A 23,310-nucleotide genomic window follows, 5' to 3' on the forward strand; every position below is an offset into this window, starting at 1 on the left:
ACACCGTCCTGTGGGAGGGGGGGGGGGGGGATAGGGGGCAGGAGGGGAAGGGGAGGCAGGGAGGGAGGGGTGTGGAGAGGGGAAGGGAGGATGTAGGGAGCAGGAGGGGAAAGGGGGAGGGGAGGCAGGGAGGGAGGGAGGGGGAGAGGACAAAGGGGAGGGGGGAGGAGGAGGAGGGGGAGGGAGGGAAGGTTGGGGAGAGGGGGAGGGGAGGGGAAGGGATGATATAGGGTGCAGGAGGGAGGGAGGGAGGGAGGGAGGGGAGAGAAAAGGGAAGGAGAGGAGAGAGAAAAGGCAGTAAGTATTTAATCAACCAAGGGTAAGCCAAACATAAAGGACAAACATAACGTTGTCCATAAAACATCAGACGTTAAACGCAGACAAGATTTAAAACTCAACCATCTGAGGTTGATGTCCTAATGGCCAAACAGCCAATGTTATAAACGCTGTGCAGACTATACAGAATATATAAATCAACTTATTTCTTTCCTTTATTGTGGAAGTATTTCCTTGATCTAACATTGCGGTATTGACTGAAGGAAATGCAGGATAGAGAGACAGAAGGACAGACAAGAGACAGATAGATACACGTAGGGATAGAGGAGAGAAAGAACTCGAAACTCGAAAATATCCACAATTCTGACATATTCTTTTTCGAATTATTTTCCCGTCATCAATCATTATTTTCTCTATCTCACATTGCGGTATTGACCCGACGGAAACGGGGCCACATTTCAGAGACACATCTGACGAGAGTCCACAAAGGGCTTCGCGTTCGTGCCACCGGTTCCTCCATGTCCCCCACTGTGCTTTTGTCTCTTGACAGCGGCTGATTACAGTGTTATTCCGCTTCCTCCATGCGTGGTCTTACTGCTGATGGTTGCCAGACAGCAGCAGACACTTTCTATCACTTTTTTCAACTGCTTGGAGACCCCGCAAGGACGACTTTAATGTGCGCTTAGGTTTCGGCTTTTTAATTTCTTCGTCAACACATGGCACATTTCGTTTGGTGTGTGGCATTGACGTCTGCGGCTTTGTGGGCATTTTCCACAAAAGGAACTCAACTGCCCAGTTTTGTTTATCAATCATCTTCCCGAGCGTGCGGAATTCCATGCGCTCGCTTGTCAAACCCATCATCGATCGTGACGGGGCCGACCGAGGGCGGCCATCAATAATGGAAAAGGTCGCAATAAAAGTTAGAGAAGCAGCCGCGAGCCCGCCTTCTAATAGCCGCTGGATCAATCCAGCCAGAAGGAGGCTCCCGTCCCGGAAGGCCGGGTGTCTCTCCGCTCCGACAGCAGCATCCCTCCCCACCCCTTCTGTCTCTCTTTGTTCATATCTGTCACAAACCATTTCAGTAATAGCTTAATAGACTTGGTGAAAAATGCATTATTTACGATTGAGTAGATGCCTTCAAATTGACACACAATCGATTTTTTGTTCTATATAAATGTCTGGGCAGGTAATGGTGAGCCAATTTGCTCAGGGCTACAGGTTTGTTGCAGACAGTGGGGGATGGAAACCAGTATGCTTTCCGACTGCGAAACCCACCGAATTAGTGTACGGTTTCTTTATGGTCTGTTTCCACTCTGTAAATCTATTACTCCTTTCCTCTCTAACGTTTTACAGGTTGAACTGAGTTCAATGTGCTCTGCTTGTTTGTCAGAGCCAATAAGACATTAGCCTCGCTGAGAGAAGGAACCGAGAAACAAGAGAAGGTTCTGCTCTGCAGAACTTCTATTGAGTCGCTGCTGTGTTCTCGTAGTGCGGGTTGTGGTTGGGGAACCTGACACGGGCCGATAAGAGTAGACTTGGTCGGCTCCTCAGAGAGGCCTGCTTCGTTATCGGGGGAGAACGAAGCAGGTCGAACCATTAGTATGGGCGGGTCGTCAGGAAGGCCCATGCCATAATGGTCTGTGCTGACCGCACCCTGCAGAGGGAGTTTGAGCTTCTACCTTCAGGTAGAAGATAAAGAGTCCCGACTTAGATGTCCCAAAACTACAAGGACTCTTTCGTTTGCACTGCAATTAGAAGGCTGAATCTGCAACAATGATTGCACTAAGCACTTTCTGCGCTCCGTCATTTGGTCCTCTTTTTTCCTCACACCAAGTGATCTTGCATCGTTCTGTATTGTCACTGTACTGCATCGGATTGGTGTCTCCGTGTCCTGCCTGGTATGTTGTCTGTCATGTTGTATTCACAATGGTTTGTACCTGGCTGTGACAACACCTCTCCTGGTGGGATAATACATTTGACCTGACCCGACTCGAGGTGCATTCTACCGTATTACAGCCTCAAGCGTTGATCACCTCAAGGGAACACACTGTCGCCGTAATTCACTGAGACTTGGAGTCCGTGGCGCTGACATCTTCATACAACGATTCTTACGAGTAAAAAGACCACATCCATGTTGAACGGGCGGCCCGGGGTCTTAATCCCTGTGTTTGCTTGGCCCCGCGTGTTCCATCTGACAGCGGCGGCAAACTGAATGACCCGTGCGGAGAGCCTGATCGCTGCTATCTCACCCTGGCAGGGGCTGGTGGAATAATGGGATTGGAGGCCCGGTATGGTTGTAGCGCTAGCCGCGGCGCGATGCGCGGGGTCACGGCTGGTGATGTCTGAAGCCCCCCAGTGGCGGGGGGCTGCGCTTGGCCTCTCCTGACCTTGGAGGGTCCATTGATTTGGCCGTCGCTCTCCTCATTAAAGGTGCTGACACCGGGGCGCGGGGAGATTAACACGCTTATTGACCGCTTGTAGCTCACAAACACACACATGCACACACGCAACGCATGAGCCCACACGTGCACGCACATGGGCTGCAGCAGATGCACGCCCACACGCACACATATTTACGCATGCAAATAGGCAGACCACTTATGTGTTCAAACACACACAAACACACACACACGCATGCACATAAACACACACAGACACACACACACACACACACACACACACACACACACACACACACACACACATACCACTGATTTACACATATGTACACACACACATATACACGCACACATGTACACACACACACATACACACACACACGCACACACACACACACACACACACACATTGTGGGACTCTTAGAGTTCAAGTGTACTGAGATTTCTTTGTGTCTGGTCGCTCACATCGTTAGGGGACCTGGTTGCACCTGAGCTACCCAGCCAAGGTGCTATAAATCGGTCTGGCCGCAAGCGCTCAGTCCCTTAAAGGGAGAACCTTTACTATTTTTTCTCTTCACAAAAGCTCAGTTCTCAATCTATTGATGTTGTCGTGGGTTTTTAGCTTAGGAATATTTTCCTATCTCAATATCTTTCTATCTGTTTTGATAAACTTGGTGGATACCTGGAATCTCCATAACCACCTTTGAGTACCCATTTGTCCAATTTTGTTTTTATTTGCGTTGTCCATGTTTCTCCATTTCACCTTTTGGTAACCTATTAAGGTCTCTCACTTTTTTGTTAGTGAGCGACACATTTATTTTGAGCCTTGTGTGGCTCGGTAACATGCGCACGCACATTAAAGCACCTGTCGATGCCCATGTGGTCTCATAATCACACACCTGTTCCAATCAGTGCACACATGCATACAAACCACACGCAGACATTAACCGCGGACATTAAGCATACGATTGAAGCAGAGGACTGCCCGATGTACACAACCAAAGGAATGCCAACTGGATCGGGTTACAGTGAGAGCTGAAGCTGCTTTACCGTAGCTTACACAAACACAAAGCAATCAAAACGAAACACACGACTTCCACTGTACCGCGACATCGCCTGGAGACGGTCTCCAACGCAACGTATTCCCCAACCGGGCGGTTGTGGTGAATTGTGTCTTAAGCCTCTGTGAGCTTTCCCGCCACACCATCACCCATGACAACACAAAAAAACACCACACTTCCAGTGCTATTTTTCAGACCCAGTATCATATCCATTTGATACTGGGTCAGATTATTAGAACCACCTACCAGAAGAGGACGATCCTGTTGTTGCCTTTCTTCCAGAACCTTCTTGCCGTCTGGCCCCAGTCAGGGTAGTGCTGGTCCTGGAGCATCATGTCTGTCACCTGCACGGGGACACGGGTGGCAGCACCAATCACTGCTGAGCCTTTGTCTCGGCATTTAGCCCTCCATTTTATTTGGTAAATGGATTGCATTTCTAAGGTGCTCTGCTAACCAGTGGCCACTCAAAGCGCCTTACAATTATTGCCGAACATTCACCCATTCATCCACACATTTTGATGAATGGGACACTGCCACCCAGCAGCAGTATAGTGATACTGAGTGTTTTTATTTTATGAATGTCATTAAGCAGTGTATGTCGTTAAGTAGTGAGTGGTGTTTGGGGAGGTGCCTATGGGTAAAATGCAGACATTGGGGTTAAAGTCCTGAAACTTTGGGCTGGGAGTCAAACACTATCGCAAGACAAGACTATCGTGGCTCAACAATTAAACCTGCGTTAAATCAAAAAGGTTAAACAACATATCTTGTGCCCTAACCCTATCTTGTGTTTCCACTTTTGTGTAACATAATACCTGTGTCACTGCAACAAATTCACAGGTGCTGAGCAACACACTTTAACGTTTACGTTTTTGAGTCTGAATTTAAAATGTAGCTTAATTTCTGCTAACTACCTGAATACATACATGAATTAATAATACCCATCCGATTTCCAGCGTTGGAGCATAAACACAGGTGCAGGTAATTATCTCACGAAATCTGTCTCAGCAGGATCTCCAAGGGCTAGGATGAACGGTGTACGATAAGTAGGACACAAACTATGTGTACCAGTATCATTTTCATTAGACGGAGGGAAAAGTTACGCCCCCTGGTACAAATATATTATTAAGGGGTTACGCTCACGTTCTACAGACCTAACTCCACTCATTAGAAGAAGTGGATCAGCTATTAATTTAATCCGATGAAATCCGATTTTTAGGAATGCGTTTTGATGTTCGAAGAAATTCAGCTTTATAAATGACTGCACATTAACATGGTGAGGAATAAACTTCAATTCTTTCGAGAATCATCGATGTTCACAGCCTTCTATATTTTTGTACAATGATAATACTTATTATCCGGATTATACGCCTACTTAAAGCCTCAATTCGACTGCAAAACCCCAGGGAATAAGCAGTCCAAATGGTTGACGACCGAGTACACATAATATGTTATTCAGGGTTGAATTGCAGTCTTGACAAGCTTACAAATATATTGACCTGGATTCATTATTAATGCCAGGAACGTTCCCTGTCTACGCCCTGTGGCAAGGAGCCATTTGATGGCTCAATCATTCTGTAATGTTTACCAACGTGTAATTTCCTCGAAAGTCATGCAACTCGTACTTCCAAACGGCCGTCAGGACAATTTGGGAGGTGTGTAAGCCTTGTGTAAGTCTTGTGTAAGCCTCTGGGAGGGGGAGGGGGGGGGGGGGGGGGGGGGGAGAAAAGAGGAGAGGGCACAGGCAGCAAGAAGATACCAAGCGTCCTTTGTTATGTCGGGAAAGGACTGCTGTTCTGGGAGTAGAATTATTTTTGGGTGCCGGTGACATAGACGTCTACATTTGACGATGTAAACCGACCATGGAAAGGCGACGCGGCTGTCTAAACCTCTTGTCAGGTCTGTTTTGCCCGGTTGTCTCTCTTTCTCTCCCTCGCTCCCTCTGTCCTCACCCAAAGTCTAGAATTTTTTGGTCCTACACCTGTAAGGAACCCCCCCCCCCCCCAACAGTGTGTGTGTATGTGAAGGAGGGGCAAATAGAGAGGGAAGCAAGGGTTATTGAGAGGGGGGAGGGGGGGGGGGGGCAGGGATGGGGGAGGAGAGATATTAAGAGCAAGAGACAGAGGGGGGGAAGGGGGGGGAGGCGGTGCAGGTGAAGGCAGTGGGCTTAGAGAGGGGGCGAGGGGCACTCAGTTTCGGTGTTTCTTCCCTTATAATACATTCCCCCCCCCCCCCCCCCCTTCCTCCCCACAATCCTCCCATTATGCTTCTCCAGGGCTACTGGCCTGGAGCTCCTCTCGTGTACACTGACAAATGAACAGAGAGAGAGGAGGAGGAGGAGGAGATTGAGGAGTAGGAGGAGGAGGAGATGTAGGAGGAGGAGGAGGAGGAGGAGGAGTACGAATAGGAGGAGGAGGAGGAGGAGGAGGAGATTGAGGAGTAGGTCGAGTAGGAGGAGGGGGAGGAGGAGATGTAGGAGGAGGAGGAGGAGTACGAATAGGAGGAGGAGGAGGAGGAGGAGGAGATTGAGGAGTAGGTCGAGTAGGAGGAGGGGGAGGAGGAGATGGAGGAGGAGTAGGAGGAGGAGATGGAGGAGGAGGAGGAGATGGAGGAGGAGGAGGAGATGGAGGAGGACATGGAGGAGTAGGAGAAGGAGGAGATGTAGGAGGTGGAGGAGCAGGAGGAGTACAAATAGGAGGAGGCGGAGGGAGGATTCTCTTCATCACCCCCTCCCCCCACTATTTAGACTTCACACACTAACACCAGGCCTCCATTATCTCTATGTGTCATGTATCATCATGTGTATCGTGTTCCCTTCACACTGAACCCATCATCCCCATCACTTCCACACAAGCTATCCTGTTGATCGGACAGAGTTAAGTAGTCATTTAACGAGAATGAATCATGAATATTGATGCTCAGCTGTAATATCTATCATCTATGGAATGTAATTCATGTGTACACTGTTATATATTTTTAGGGGGGGGAATGAGGCGGAAGGGAACGACATGTAGGAGAGAAGGAGAGAGGGAACGACATGTAGGAGAGAAGGAGAGAGGGAACGAAATGTAGGAAAGAAGGAGAGAGGGAACGACATGTAGGATAGAAGGAAAGAGCGAACCACATTTAGGACAGAAGGAGGGAGGGAACGACATGGAGGAGAGAAGGAGGGAACGACATGGAGGAGAAAAGGAGAGAGGGAACAACATGGGGGAGAGAAGGAGAGAGGGAACGACATGTAGGATATAAGGAGAAAGGGCACGATAATGTTATATTACAACCTGCTGGGTGACAATATGCTACAAGGTTTTACCACTGAGCTTACGCTCCTGTGAAAGCACAATACCTTGTCAAAGCAGGGTCCCAAACAACAGGATTTAAATCGGGATTACTGAACAGCAACAACAACGACAACAGCAACAGCAATGTCAACGTCTCACCATCCAGGCGGTGACAAAGTCTCCCATCCACGTCCCGACGGCCGCGATCTTCATGAAGCTCTCATTCCTGATGCCCATGTGGTCGGTAACCATGTAAGGCCTGAGAGAGAGAGAGAGAGAGAGAGAGAGAGAGAGAGAGAGAGAGAGAGAGAGAGAGAGAGAGAGAGAGAGAGAGAGAGAGAGAGAGAGAGAGAGAGAGAGAGAGAGAGAGAGAGAGAGAGAGATGGAAAGGGGGAGGGAGAGTTAGAGAGAAGAGAGAGAGAGAGAGAGAGAGAGAGAGAGAGAGAGAGAGAGAGAAAAGAGAGAGAAAGAATTATAAAAATGCAGCAGAACCGGGAAAATAAAAAATATGCGAGGGGAGGGGGGGGGGCGTCAGCGTGGAGGAGAAAAAAGTTCCTTGCTGCGACCAATAGGGTTCATGATGAGTCCGTCAGAGCCAATCAATATCAATCAGCGGCTGTGAAAACACTGTGCGTCTCCTGCTCCCTGCCACGGGCCCAGGAGAACCCACCCCTACCCCGGCCACCTCCAACGCTGCCCCCCCAAACACCGCCGTCGGAACTACGCCGATCTAACTCGGCGCCATCGCTCCCATTCGGACGCGGTTCGACAAATCAACAATTTTGTTTTCCGAAAATTTGTCGCATTCCTGGGGAGGAAGTAAAGGAAAACCCGCAATGGTTTTTTAATAAAAACTTTCGGCGCGTCTTAGTAAAGTGATCTGAAAAACACTACGGCGGCCCGCGGGAGATGCAATCTCCCTCCGCGAGGCAGTGGATAAAAGCTGACATTATTTCTCTGGAGTTGTCTGGCGCCGGCGCCTCTGTAGAGTGGAGACGACAAAATACCAACACACACACACACACGCCCGCGCGTGCGCGCGCACGCACGCAGCTGTGCACGTACACACAAGCATTCCCACCAGGTAAGGGCGGTGCAGGGAACATGGAGCCAGGATATGGGAGTAGAAAGTGGGTCAGGTGGAGTCTATGTGGGACCTTCCAGCCTGGGAGAGGCGTGTAGGGGTGTGTGTGTGTGTGTGTGTGTGTGTGTGTGTGTGTGTGTGTGTGTGTGTGTGTGTGGGGGGGGGGGGGGTTATCTCTTAGCAGCAGGTGTACAATCCAACACACACACACACACCCATCCCCATTCACCACCGCCAGCTCAAACCCCGGCTCCACAGGGGGCGTGCGGAGAGAATGGCCAGCCCAAGTACAAGGGGCTCTGGACAGGGCTTTGCGGAGCCCAAAGGGGTCATTGCTCCATTTGTCCTGTCCTTAAAGCGGTTTCCTGGCTACCAGCGTCGGGCCGATAACGGTTGTCAGCACACAGCGAGGAGGATGGGGGAGTCGGAGAATGGCAGCCACAGCCTCTCCCCTCTCGATAGTTTCCATTATATACAGACGTATGTCTATGCATCACCTTTAACTGATTTTCTACGGGGGGCTTTCACTGTGGCGTGGTTATCCGCCGAGATGGGGGTCTGGTGCTCTGTTAACTTTGGTACACGCGTCCGTGTCGGACAGAACTAAGTAATCCCCCACTTAGCACTGGAAGATAATCCCTTCATCCTATTAGCTAACTTTACGCAGCTTTGGCTGTTATTCATCTTCAATAACTACTAATTACTGCTCTCTCTGGAGCGCACACCCCACTCCCCCGAGCTCTCTTATCTGCTCGTGTTGGTCGAGAGTAGACGAACACAATAGACTTTCCAAATGAAACGACTATCTGGAACTATTGTGGTGAGTTGAAGGCACCCAGTGGGCAGATAATCACTTTTCTCCCAGCGCCTGCTTGTTGAGATGAGAAACAGGGTAAGGTTATTATCAATCAGTATGTCATCGTTGCATGAAAGGAGATTTCGATAAGGTGGCAACGTGCCATACCACAGGTGACTCACTGCATCGCAAACCAAACGCCCGCTCATAAAATGTACACAAAACAGCCCTGATCTAAACCTGCATCGAGTCACTTTGACATTGTTTCCATGGCGATCCCGGTGAGATTAAAAAATAAATCAAATGGATATTCTCCGGAACACCAGGAGTGACTGACCAAATCAGAAAGGCATAGAAAGAAATGAGAAAAACACCTTCCTAAACAAGCCGTACTCCACTAGCCAAATCATCATATTTAAATAAAGTTATTTATTTTAAAATGGCGGTGTTCAAACTTCTCCTTTCCCTCCCGTACGGCAGTGATGATGTTTTTTTTTCTCTGTCCTCTGTGCACTGTGTGATCAGAGTTAGGTACTCCCTGACTTATTCATGGTGAATGAAATTTTAATGGTCTTTCAAGCTGGATGACCTAATGAGAGGATTGGGGCGCAGCGCAACATCAGTGTGGTAGCACCATGAATAATCAGCTCCAAAATGGCTGCAGCAGGCTGCGGGAGAGAGACAGACAGACAGAGAAGGAGACAGAGAGAGACAGAGAGAGAGAGAGGGGGGGAGAGAGACAGAGGACAGAGAGTGATAGAGAGAGAGACAGAGACAGAGAGAGACAGAGAGAGAGAGAGAGAGAGAGAGAGAGAGAGAGAGAGAGAGAGAGAGAGAGAGAGAGAGAGAGAGAGAGAGAGAGAGAGAGAGAGAGTGATAGAGAGAGAGATAGAGAGAGAGAGAGAGAGAGAGAGAGAGAGAGAGAGAGAGAGAGAGAGAGAGAGAGAGAGAGAGAGAGAGAGAGACAGAGGACAGAGGACAGAGAGTGATAGAGTGACAGAGAGAGAGAGAGAGAGAGAGAGAGAGAGAGAGAGAGAGAAAGACAGAGACAGAGACAGAGGACACAGAGAGATAGAGGCGAAAGAGAAAGAGCGAGCGAGCCGGAATGCCACGGTGCCCCTGGCTCTGGCCGGCCCAACGGACCTCTCTGTGGAATGTTATCAGGGTTCAAACACTCTTGTTTCAGTTGTTGAAATTCAAGGACTTGTCAAAGACTCGCCTTTCAAAAAGACCATGTTCTGCCATGTCCAAAGAGTGTACTTTTTTTGGGGGGGGGATTATGACATTAAGTCATAAACTATAATTCATGTGGAAACGTTTGATCCAATGAAGAGGACACTTGAATCGTGTCACAGCCTGGACCTTATGCATTAAAATGCACGATAACTTCTCAGTTTTCAGTGTCATTATATTAAGTGATAAATCTATAATAGGTACCGGCTCTGAGGATGAATATTGAATGGAATTCAAATGCATTAGAAACAGGGAAGAGGACCATTCGAGTCTCTCGACTCATCCATAATGGAAATGGCGGGAAAGCGGCAATTAAGATAGTCTTTAAAGCAAAATCCCTCTCTGGACATTATATAGTCAAATCAAGTTTTAAAATGGTCACGAGCTCCAATGCATTTTCATTTGTGTCAACTTTCAAGAATTTTAGGCAGACCTACAAGAATCCAAGATAACTAGAAATAATTTTTAAAACCTAAGACCAGCAATTTCCCAATCCAGACGAATAGCTTTATTGACTGTTAACTTAACTAAACTGGCAGACCTACATATAAAGCATAAATGCCCCCCCCTCCCCCTACCTCCAATGTCTACAAGCGCAGTCCGTCTGCAGGACCTATTTACAGCCTATTCACAGTCCTGAGCTGCCATCGTTACCTGAGAGCATAAATCTGTCTCTGTGGCCCCTCTGCTCGATCCCTACACCTCCCAAGGTAGCCCCAAACATCCCCTTCAATTCCTCCCCCTGCCCCCGCGGAAACAAGCGCATGTGCAAGCTCTTACATGTGCACGCTCTTACACGTGCATGCTCTTACACATGCATGCTCTTGCTCTTACACGTGTGCACTTTTCCACATGCGGTCCACTCAACGTGAGCGCCTTTACACGTGCCAAAGACTCAGGGCTCGGTGTCCCCTCATCATCAACCCGGGGGCGCAAGGACGGCGTTGAACAATCATTGGTCAGGATAAACCTCAAGGTGAACAACCATTGGTCAGGATAATCCTAGAGGTGAATAACTATTGGTCAGGATAATCCTAGAGGTGAAGAACCATTGGTGAGGTTCATTGGACGTTTGTTGTGCCCTCTCTCGTGCCTTTTGTCTTGGGTTTTTCCATTACAGTGGCCAGAGGAGGGAGACGTCCCCACACGTCTGTGGCAGATAAATCTTACTCAGGCCTTTCTTTGTTCCCCAATGTCACTGTCACACGCGCAGGAGAATAATCCTACCTACAGAAAGAAACACACACGCCCACCTCGCTTGCAGAAACACAAATAGAGAATAGAGTGTATACATACAAATATATATATAACCCATGAATATACATAAACATATGTTAACCTGCCGTTTTCAAGCAGCAGTGACAAATGAACAGCGCCGAGCCGTTAAACTGTACTGAATGCAGATTAATCGACGTTTCTTGTTTGTTTTTCTGCCCAAATTGCAAGATTTGCTGTGCGCCGCATGCGGTATCCAGAGAGACGTCGGAAGGAGTCGAAGGCTACGCATTAATGACTGCAGGACAGTAATCAGATGCTCGCGGCGCACGCCCGGACCCAGGAAGATATTCAAATGCTGTCAAAAACATTAGCACCCGATGTGCCACATAATGACAAAGTGGCAAGAAGATTGCAAAGGCAAGCATGCACACACACACACATGCAAGCAGCCACACAAACAGATAAATACGTACGCACACGGACACAGAGAGTAACAATCTTATCTCTTCTGTGCTCGTCCACAAGTCGGTTTTAGGTCTCTGAAAGAAACACAGACACACACACTCATACACACACACTCACACTCTTACTCACACACAAACACACACACACACAAATGCACGCACCCACCCACACACACGCATACTAAAGCACACACACACAACGCACACACACTCACACAAATGCACACACACACAGACACACCCACACACACACACGCAACCGTAGCCTTCCCCACGCACATTTCTGAAACCATTTTCTCTTCCCGGCTAGTGAGGGATTATGCCAGTCGGTCAAGGTTATGCGGTTTGGTGTTTACAACTGCCACTGTGTCAATGTCGTCTGGTGAAAATGAAGATGACCTATGACGAAGAACCTTCAACCCCATCTCCCCCCCCCCCACCACGACACACACACCATCCCCATCCTTTTCTTCCAGCAGAGAGTGGGAGGGGGGGAATAATGAATATGTTATCCCAGACTGTAGGTAGCTTGCTCCTCCCTGCCAAAGGCACATGAAAGTCATACTTCATGTCATCATTCATGTACAGGGTTTTAGAATGATCAGTAGGACTGTGTGCTTGACTTCAACTTTGGTACGATTTCTTATATGATATTAAAAATAGTCGTCTATGCCACTTTATCACTGCTACGGTAATGCAACATTTTTTTAATAAATTTCATTTACAACATTGCTTATTATGACATTCGTACATAACAGCGGTGCAATAAAAGTCTCGCAAAGTTTCTGAGTCGTAACCATGGGGATGACACGCTCCCCTCGTTCCTAGAGCTATCAGTACAGAACGCAGTGTGTTTAACCCCAGTCATCGTGTTCGAGAGTGGGCTGAAGCAGGAGAAATATCGTAGTATTATTACTATTACAATATAATTACGGTAATCTCAGAACCAACATCTCCTTTTCCACACGTTCTGAGCTAGGCGTGTATATTAATATCGTTCTGTTGATTCGTCAGTCTAGCAGGCTGGTGTTCGCCGCTCGTGGCTTTGGCGGCGGCGGCGTGATGTGGGTTGAGGCGGTACATCTCGTTCTGCGACCTCATTGGCTGCCACAGGAGCTACATATAAGAGCGCATTGAGCTAGATTCTCGCACCGACCCAAATGTCTTTGTGACCATAAGCTAGATGGATTGCCAAATAGCCTGCGTATAGGTCTCGTGCTTTGTGAGGGTGTTAGGGTGATAAAATAATACATTTCTATTTCCCTTCCCCTCCCAAAATGGCAGCCTAGCGCTGCAACCTACGAATTAGCGTCATTCCAAATTGAGGAGTGGGATGGGTAGATGGGGGCGGGAAAAGCATTTGCATCTGTTTCATCCTTCTTGAACTCACGAGCAGTTATCACCATAAAGTAAGATCAAGTTGTGGGAACAAAGAACAAGTTTGTGTCTGCCAGGCTTAAGAGTTTCAACCTCTTAAAGTGAGTTTAAGAAACGTTGACATGTTTTTTTAAAAACTTCTCCTAACGAGTTTACATAACTTAACTTTCCGGCTGTGTGGACAAAAGAAATCGTGAAAATAAGTTGAAATAGCTCATTATATTTCCCAGTGTCCGGCTTATTGTCAGCAATAAAGTGAAACGCAGCTTACGGGCAACAAATTAGAGCTAGCAGCAGAATATCAGAATATAAGGGGGGATTTGTATAGGGGAAGATTCACTGTAAATCCCTTTGTTAGAGTTGCAAGTGAAACGTTCTTTGACTAAGTATGGACATGGTCATACCTTTGTGTTTGTGTCAAGTGACAATTTACATACATTATCCTTACCCCCTGCTGGTCATAGTGAGCCATGCCTTGCTCAGAGGCAATAGGGAGGGTTGAGGAGGGCCGTGACCAGCAAAATGTGCTTAATGTACAACATTAAACAGCAGAAATGTTGTTAATGTACAGATGTACAAATTAAATAACAATATGTGACACATTTTAATAAAAATCATTCAGGGCAGTATAGATCCATGGTGTTTTACTTCTGGCTTGTATATTTAATACTGATGTATTAATGTTTCAATATATTATGTTGTAACATCATATCTGTTGGTCAGCTGTACCAAGCTCCCTGGCTGGAGGTTGGGGTGATATTGACCGTCAGCCTCACCACATATCCCAGCGTGTTTACCCAATGTTCAGAGTCAATATGGGAGCCGCACTCGGGTCTGTGGTGTAAAATGCCTCAGACTGGACAATAATGTAACCCAGTGCAACAGCTATTGCAATGAGGAACACTATTGCTCAAGTCTTTTTCTATTAAATTGCACTCCGCTAGAATTATCTAACTGGAAGTAATTTCCTGAAGGGGATTTTAATCTACTTTGATGAAGCCGTTAATTCCAAGAAAATGTCAACGTTTCCGCTTCACGGCGGAATCACAGCTTTAACCTCATATATACATTATCATTCATTTGATAATTTCTATTATACTACATCCAATCATTACACCAGCTCATGGGGGGAGATATCGTCACACTTGCCTTCACTTCCTAATCTCTTGCTCCAGTGACGCACAGTCCTACATCCTTACCTCCTCCCCCCTCCCCTAGCCTCCTACACCCTCAGCTCCTCCCCCCTCCCCTCCTACATCCTCACCTCCTCCCCCCTTCCCTCCTACATCCTCACCTCCTGGACTCCCTCCCGCCCAACACACCCTAACACACACACACACACACACACACACACACACACATACACACACACACACACACACACACACACACACACACACACACAAACACATGCACTCGCTCACACAGACACCAGCACACACACACACACACACAGACACCAGCACACACACACACACACCTCTCTAAATCAGCCCTGATGAATGTGCGCACCACGCATGGGATGTCCCTAATGAAATCAACACCACCTAATGAGGGTGTGATTCTACTCCGGTAATGGCCGCCATAAGAAGTCTGAACTGGGGGGAGGGGGGGGGGGCTGTACTGCCTCACAGATACAGGTTCCCCTCAACTCCCACCAGGGGGGAAGGGGACGGCGATGGGGGTTGCGGTGTGTGATGCGTCACACTCCTCTGCCCTCAAACAAACAGCCCCCCTCTTCTAATCTGACAGTTACATTAAAATGCAAATAAGCCAGATGTGAATCCCCCCCGTCGCCCCTCCCCGGTAACAAGTGTGTGTGTCCCGCCCCCCTCTCCACGCTCTCTCCTGGGGATCGGCGATGGATGTCTCTCTTCCCTGATAAGACGCTCCCCACGTAGGACGCCACCTGACGGCTGTTGACCCGCGGCTTCGCTGATTAAATATTGACTCAGCGGCGCCGAAAGACTGCGCTGGCCGCGTGTAATCGCGGACGCGTACACACACGGCGGCGTGCGGCGAACAATGGCCGCCGCTACTGTACGTCGATGATGGCGGCGCTCATCACCGGGTAATGAAGGCGCCGGCGCTTGCGTCATGGCGTGCGTGCGCGAACGCACCGCTGCCGGTTTAATCAAATAAAGCAGATCGGCTCGCTGACAGAAAGGTCAGACCTGGCTGAGGGCATAACAATGAGTCGCAATGAGAGAGAGAGAGAGAGAGAGAGAGAGAGAGAGAGAGAGAGAGAGAGAGAGAGAGAGAGAGAGAGAGAGAGAGAGAGAGAGAGAGAGCAGAGAGCAGAGCAGGGACAGATGCACAGCCTTTCCCCCCGAGTAACAAACCCCCCATAAACACACACATACAAACATACAGACACACACAGAGCCACACACACACACACACACACACACACACACACACACACATAAGAAGGAAGACACGCGCACACACCTTCCAGGCAGGCTGGAAGGATTCTTAAACATAAGCGATAGGCTGTGTGGATGAGGGAGTAAGAGGAGGAGGAAGAGGAGGAGGAAGAGGTATGCACCTGTCCCACACTCCCATCCCAGCTGGGGGTCCGGCCCCGCTCTGCCATACGTGTACACACGGGGGCCCACCGGAGCCTGGAAATAGCTTGGCCAGTAATAACACGTCCCGGTGGGGTGGCATTTCAGGAGGCCAAGGAAAGAATATACTGTTCTCTGGCCCCCCCAGGGCCGGCTGCACTGCCACACAGCCAGACAGCCGCACAGCAATCTGCTGATTTCCCTGCTCCCTTTTGTCCCTCTCTTCCTTCACAGCCTATCTACCGCCGGCATCCAGCCGGGCCAGCCCAGGGGCGATGGAGGTGGAGGTGGGGGTGGTGGGGGAGGAGGATGTATGAGGGGGGGGGGGGGAGAGGTGTTGATTTTGGTGGAGGGGGAAGAGGAGGAGTTGGGGGTCAGAGGTGTTGGTGGAGGGGTACGGTGGAGGCGGGGTGGAGATAGGAAGAAAGGAGGGGGCGGGGGGGGGAGGGGGGTGGGGGGGTGGAGAAGGTGGTGCTGGTGGTGGGAGGAAGAAGTGTTGGTGGTTGGGGGGGATGCAGAGAAAGGGGGCCAGGACTACGGTGCTTTATGTTGCTGTGCATCATCAGGGCTGGAGTGTTGCCCCCCACCCCTCCTACCCCTCCAAGAACCCCTCCTCCTCCCCTCTTCTCCTCTCCTAATCTCCGCCCTCCGGTGTCTCTCCTCCCTCCCCTCCGTTTCCTCTTCTACCCATCATCATTCTCCTCTCCCCCCCCCCCCCCCCAGAGCACCTCCCCCGGGTGGGCCTGCCAGAGTGCGCCCGCCTCGCTCCTTACATGTCCGCCAGCGACAGACACGTGAACACTGATGGCCTTTGGCGTGCTCCATCAGCACACACGCGCAAGGGCGCGTGCGCGCGTGTGTGCGCACACAGACCGTTGGGAGGGGGGGTGGAGTGGGAAGGAAGGAAGAGGAGAGGAGAGGAGAGGAGAGGAGAGGAGAGGAGAGGAGGCCAGGTGGAAGACACATAGCAGCTTCCCTAACTTTGCAGTTTGTGGGAGAGCCAGGTTTTACAACAGCACCATCTGCCTCTGTGAGGAGGGCTTCGCAGTGAGGACAACAAAGAGAAGGATAGCAAAACACGGCTAAAAACCTGCACAACGGGGCCGTCATCGTCGTTGGGGTCCTTAGTGGTTTGTTTTGGTTTATTTATTGCTAACTATTTTGATCACTCAATGGATTATTTATATTTTTATTTATATATTTACATATATATATAACTCAGTATGCATTGACCTCAGAAAGCGATCATTGGAAGAAGAGAGTCCTCTTTGAAATGGCAAAAGCCTGTTAATTATGGGGTGCATGTCCTCTAATTCATAGGAGCAATCACTTCTTTCCTGTCGTTGAGACATACCCAGTCACCGGTCCCCCTGGGCATTAGAGCAACAAACTAGCCAATCATCAAACACACTTAAAAGGGCTTGAAAGAGCTTCTCCCGCCACACAAAAAAACACCTAAGTGTCTTCTTTGTGCCGGTATGTCGAGGTCTGGGCTAGGATAAATAGCAGTGGCTGAGAAAACAGAGAGGGACGGGCCTGCCAGACAGAAGCACTGCGTGCGTCTGCAGACGTTTTGTTTCCCCTTCCTCCCCCTGAGTGCTGTGCTGATGCCGTGTTGGCGGACGGACGACGCTAGCCTCACCAGCTAGCTGCACAGCCAGCCGCGCGTGTCTTCTTCGCTGGGCTGACCGCTCGGAGTAGACCTCGGAGATGGATGCCCGTGTCAGAACACCGGTCGTCGCTGACGGATGAGCTTATCACACAAACTCATCCTTTCGGCTCTGGTGGGAGCAAGAACGCCACTGCCCCTGGCGTAGACAATTATGGATGCTTGTCCAGTAATGACTGATGAGAAGTGATGTCATATTGAATAACAATAGATTTGTCTTGCATAGACGTGTTCCTGTTAATATATTTTTCAACAAACACACCGCGCGGTAATCCCGCCACCCTGAAGTGATATAGTATAATGGCTGTCTGGCCAATGGCCTTCAGGGGCATAAACTACACACTGACCTCTATCAGCAGGATTCACTGGAATGCTGCATTTACATCTCTAGTCGGGTTTAATGTATGCGTCTGGAGCTGCTCTAGCAAAGTGGGTTTACAGTGTGTGTGCGTGCGTGCGTGTGTGTTTCTGTGTGTGTGTGTGTGTGTGTGTGTGTGTGTGTGTGTGTGTGTGTGTGTGTGTGTGTGTGTGTTTCTGTGTGTGTGTGTGTGTTTGTGTGTGTGTGTGTGTGTGTGTGTGTGTGTGTGTGTGTGTGTGTGTGTGTGTGTGTGTGTGTGTGTGTGTGTGTGTGTGTGTGTGTGTGTTTGTGTGTGTGTGTATGACCAAGGAAAAAGTAAAAAAGATAGTTTTTTGGTTATAGTTATATCTGGCTTTGCTCATAACAGGCCAACAGCGTCAGAGTTAGACCTACAATCCTTTAGTGATGCATAAATTATAAAAACAATCTTGTGAACTTCAGGATTTTATGATGTTATATTATGCTATACCATTCATCTGCCGTCGTTTTCTACTGTAACGTTAACCTTGCTACCGATAATGTTTGTTTAATGGACCACATTGACTCAGCTGGGTAATGCGATAACATTTGAGGAGTCCTAGTCCTACATTTGGATTCACTGCCTTCGTACATCCAGAAAACACTCACCATCACAATAAGACTACGGTGCTTACAAGCCCTGTTTTGACACGTTGATGGTGGTGCCTTTATATTTTGCAATTTCACACACCAGCTGACTGAAGTCTGTCTTTTGCCTCAGGATACACACGTTAGCCCCTTTGTCTGTATGCAGGATGCATGCTCAAAGTACAGTGCTGTCAATCTACAGATATATGAATTTAAACATATTCCTTGGCTAAATCTGGATGTATATTGGACAGGTTGACCTCAGTACGACCTGGCCTCGCTCGCTAATGAAAGAAACAGCTGACCCCTCACTTCTTTTTTCTGATGACCCGTCATCAGATTACTAATTACAACGTTACGGCCGTGCCAGGTCAGTCCTGAGAGAGAGCTCGGATGTGCCTAATTAGCCGTGTTGGGGCGGTATTCAACCAAGTTTATTCGTTTTTGTCCCGCACAAAATACCCTTCTTAACCTTCTTCATGATAACCTCATCTCTGAATTTGTGATCATATTTAATTTGGATGGTCAGCTTTGTACCGGTTCCACGGATCATCATGTGCTGGGATCCGTCAGGGCGATCCGGTACCCTTTTAGCCGTGATGGATGTAGGGTTTGAATAATTGGAAGTGTATCGAGTCTCTTCCATCTAAGACGTTTAGATCAGTGACATTAGCGAAAGGGCTCGAGCAAATGAGGTACTCTAACACATTGGCCCTCCAGACAATGATGCGGGGGAGGTGGAGAAGGTGGGGGAGGAGGAGAAGGAGGAAGAGGAGGAGAAGGAGGAAGAGGAGGAGTAATGGAAGGTGATGGGGCGTAGCCGTCTTACCCCATGTCCCCGGCCATCAGCAGGAACAGGTTGTAGATGTTGGAGAAGATGAAGAGGAAGAGGATGGTGCTGAAGAACATTGTCATCCAGGAGCCGTGGTCCTCTCGGAACATTTTCAGCCGTAGATAACCACCTGTTACGAGGACACGCGCACGCACGCACGCACGCACGCACGCACGCACGCACGCACGCACGCACGCACGCACGCACACACACACACACACACACACACACACACACACACACACACACAAACACCGACAATTTGGTCAACAGACATGGCCGACCGGTCGTAGCGCCACTTCCCACCAAATCAGATTCCCTTGGCAATTTTGTGTCAGAGGACGTAGATGAGGAATGATCAAGTAATTGTGTGCGTCGATAACGCCCTACCCTGTCACACATGTGCCCTTTGGGCATCCACATGAAGATTAAAGAGCTCCACCAGGCTGCTCTGCTAGCCCGCCCCACGGGGGAATATTCGCTTTCTGTTCGGCTCTGAAGCCCATGAGCGTTTTTATTTTTTCCACCCAATTCTGTCGTATTGTGTTGCGTTGCGGTAGGACAATAGTGGCAGTCAAGAAATTATTATTTTTTACCTTCGGCCATGCAGAGACCGACTGATGTATATATATTACGCTGAACAACACACTCTCCTCGCCGCCGGTCCCCTAATGGACCAGCTATCCCAGGGAGCGGTCGTTGGCTCGGTTTGGGAGGACTCGATGTGATCAGTGTGATTATTCAAACATTTATGACCCGTGGTGTATTTTTTTCTTTTTTCAACGTCTCTTTCTCCTGGCCTCGAAATCAAATCAAGGGGAAATATCTCCCTGGCTGAGCGTGAGATTGATTCAGATACCCAACTTTGTGCGGAATACATAATGCCGCACCAGCAGCCAGGCCTCTGCTGCTACGATACCAAAACGTTTGTTGTCTCTTAATTGAGTTTCAGCCGCTTTTCGGAGGAGTAGAAAAGGAATGAGGCTGTGTTTGTAATGCGAGGCGTTTTGGATGAAAAGTAAGATGACAAAGCGTAGGATCGCATAAATGCAGTTAGAGAAAATGGCAGGTCCTGCATAATTATATTGCTGTAATCACAGCCCTTGAAGTCCTTCATCTACCTCCCGTACGGCTCTAGGAACACAAACAACACTTTAGTTTTTTTCCCCTTCTGTCCAGGTTGTCCGTAATCTGAGGAGAGTCGGATATTGAATAGTTGGCACATGGTGTTGCAGATAAAAAATAAAGACACAACACACGCTTTGGGAAATGTTTTCATAAACAGGGTCGAAAAACAGGGTGAAAATAATATTATGATCATATATAGATAAACGGTTTAGAAACTGGCCAAATTATGTGGTAACCCTCGCCTTACTGGAAGAGCTGGTGCACATAACAAAGGGCGCAAGCTACTTTAAAGTTTAAACCATCCTATCATACATTTCACTGCTGCCTGCGCCGTGCCAAAGGTAGCCATTTTTCTGGGGATATCAGTGTTGTTCTGTGCATCAAAGCAGCTAGACCCTCTCTTTAAGTTGCAGCACCCGAGGGAGCTCATTGTCCACAAAAAAGGGTATGCAGGCATACAGACACGTCTGCAAACACACATAAACACACATACATGCACTCACACACTCTCCCTCTCTCACTCACATATTCACTCACACACATGCACAAACACGCACACACACGCAAACACACACACACTCACTTAGACACACACACACTCACTTAGACACACACACACACGCACACACACACACACACACACACACACACACACACACACACACACACACACACACACACACACACACACACACACACACACACACACACACACACACACACACACAGAGCAATGGTGTATAGCACACATAGCACAGCAGAATTCCTCTTTTATATCCCTATTACGGCCTCTCCCATAGCCTAACATGGGGTTCTGGTCGCACATTGCTGTAGCAAAGACCTATTTTGCACTGCAGTCTGCAGGCTGCAGAATCTGCTGTGTGCATATACAGTACATACAAACAAGAGGTGCTCAGCCCTCTGTGGACATGATGTGCCTGTCTATATGCAGGAGCTGCTGCACAGGGGAAGACATCTGAACAACAGACCCACCCTCAAGTTAAGTAACTCTGACTGAAACCTCCGTACGTTTGATGCCTTGCTCCTGGTGTTTTGCGGCCCCACCGTACCGTATAACCCGTCTCGCCCCTTGCCATTTTAGCGCTCATCGCAGGGTTGCATAATTGAAATGGCTTGCATGGTTGAACTTAATTGCATCCATTGCCAACGAGCCGCAAATCAGCAACACACACACACACACGTCACACACACACACACACACACACACACACACACACACACACACACACACACACACACACACACACACACACACACACACACACACACACACACACACACACACACACACAGGGGCTAGGGCTGTACCGTGCTGTAGGGGGGCCCGGGACGGGTGTGTGCGTGCATCAGCAGATCACACACTGTTCAAAGGTAGCGTTACGGGCGCGCTGATGTGCAGCGCTCACCGGTCGGAACAGAGGCCTTAAGGAGGAGAAGAAGACGGACGGACGGACGGGGGCACGACTGAGGCCCTCGCACGTGATTCAAGAGGACCTATGTATTCATCCACTGGATGAGTCATGCTCAAGACAGTGGTCGTAAGATGGGTTGGAAGTATGAAGTATGAGTAGGCAAGCCAAGCACAGGCACGTACAAACGCACGCGCACACACACGTAAAACATGCAGGCCCTTTCTCTCTGTCTCTCTCCCTTTGACACACAAACACACACCGATGGCCAGGGGATGTATTGTAACTGCCACACTGTATTCTTTAAGACATATTTACATTTTGCATTAGACGTGTAGTATTAGTGCCATCTAGTGGTTGGACATTTAACTGACCCGTTGGCCAATGGCCTCTACCAAGTGCATACAGTTGAGGAGAGAACAGTCGTTAATGCAATTATTCAAAGGGCGACTCTGACTTATTAAACGCCTCAGGTACTTATTGTCTTCTACAGCAGTTTAGTCTGCCGTGTTTGATGAAATCGATTGCTATTGTTCTTTCTTAGCACTTAATTAATCCAGAAAGGGAAAGACAAAAAGTCATAGGTTAAAGAAAAGTATCGGCAAGTGTCGTCAGTGCTAATATGCTTTTTGGTCACGATATTTCCGGTCGACTATTGGCTGTTGTAATGTGTACCTGCTTACGGGAAACTTTAAAGTATTTGTCGAGCCAGGGGTGAAAGCAATTTCACCAATTGATCTGTGGATGCAAAATGTTGACATTCTCGTTAAAAGTCCGTTTTTTTCTCCCCACTGGCGGGCGGCCAGTCGGCTGGGAGAATGCGGACGCCGGATGTCTGGCTGATTTATAGCGCCAGCCAAATACAAACACGCCGGGGTCAAAAAACCCAACAACCAACAGCAAATGAATTAATATAGACGCTGTTTAAGAAGCAGACAAACACTCAGTACAAACAGATGGACAAACAAACACCCGGTATTATATCTATCTACACACAGAAGCACAAGTGCAAACACACACAAACACGCTCAATATGTCCACCTACACGCACACACACACACCCACGCACACACACTCAATATGGCTAACTACCCACACACACACACACAATATGGCTGGCTAACTACCCACACACATACACACTTGCGCACACACTCTCAGTACAATCTCTCACACACAAACACACACTTAATATGTCTACCTACCAAAAACAGGCACACACACTAAGTACAATCTCTATCCACACACACAGACACACACACACACACACACTCTCATTACAATCTGTATCCACACACACACACACACACACACACACACACACACACACACACACACACACACACACACACACACACACACACACACACACACACACACACACACACACACACGTGTGAGTGTGTGTACACACTCAATACAATCTCTATCCACACAAACACACACACTTAATAAGTCTACCTTCCAAACACACACACACACACACACACACACACACACACACACACACACACACACACACACACACACACAC

At 48.6% G+C, this 23,310-nt stretch overlaps 1 protein-coding gene across 3 annotated transcripts in view; it reads right to left on the reverse strand.

Moving 5' to 3' along the window:
* Positions 1-23,310, reverse strand: part of tmem117 (transmembrane protein 117) — a 46,064-nt gene that overhangs the window by 9,116 nt on the left and 13,638 nt on the right. For all 3 annotated transcript variants that reach the window (XM_030365072.1, XM_030365070.1, XM_030365071.1), the window contains exons 3-6: positions 19,216-19,348; positions 7,174-7,273; positions 3,983-4,080; positions 1-8 (exon numbers count right to left, since the gene is read on the reverse strand). The exon at positions 1-8 is cut by the window's left edge and continues 152 nt beyond it. In XM_030365072.1, the coding sequence (XP_030220932.1) occupies positions 1-8; positions 3,983-4,080; positions 7,174-7,273; positions 19,216-19,348 (339 nt within the window). The remainder of the gene's footprint in view (positions 9-3,982; positions 4,081-7,173; positions 7,274-19,215; positions 19,349-23,310) is intronic.

This window comes from Gadus morhua, chromosome 9 (assembly GCF_902167405.1).
Source record: "Gadus morhua chromosome 9, gadMor3.0, whole genome shotgun sequence".
In the NCBI taxonomy this organism is placed as follows: domain Eukaryota; kingdom Metazoa; phylum Chordata; class Actinopteri; order Gadiformes; family Gadidae; genus Gadus; species Gadus morhua.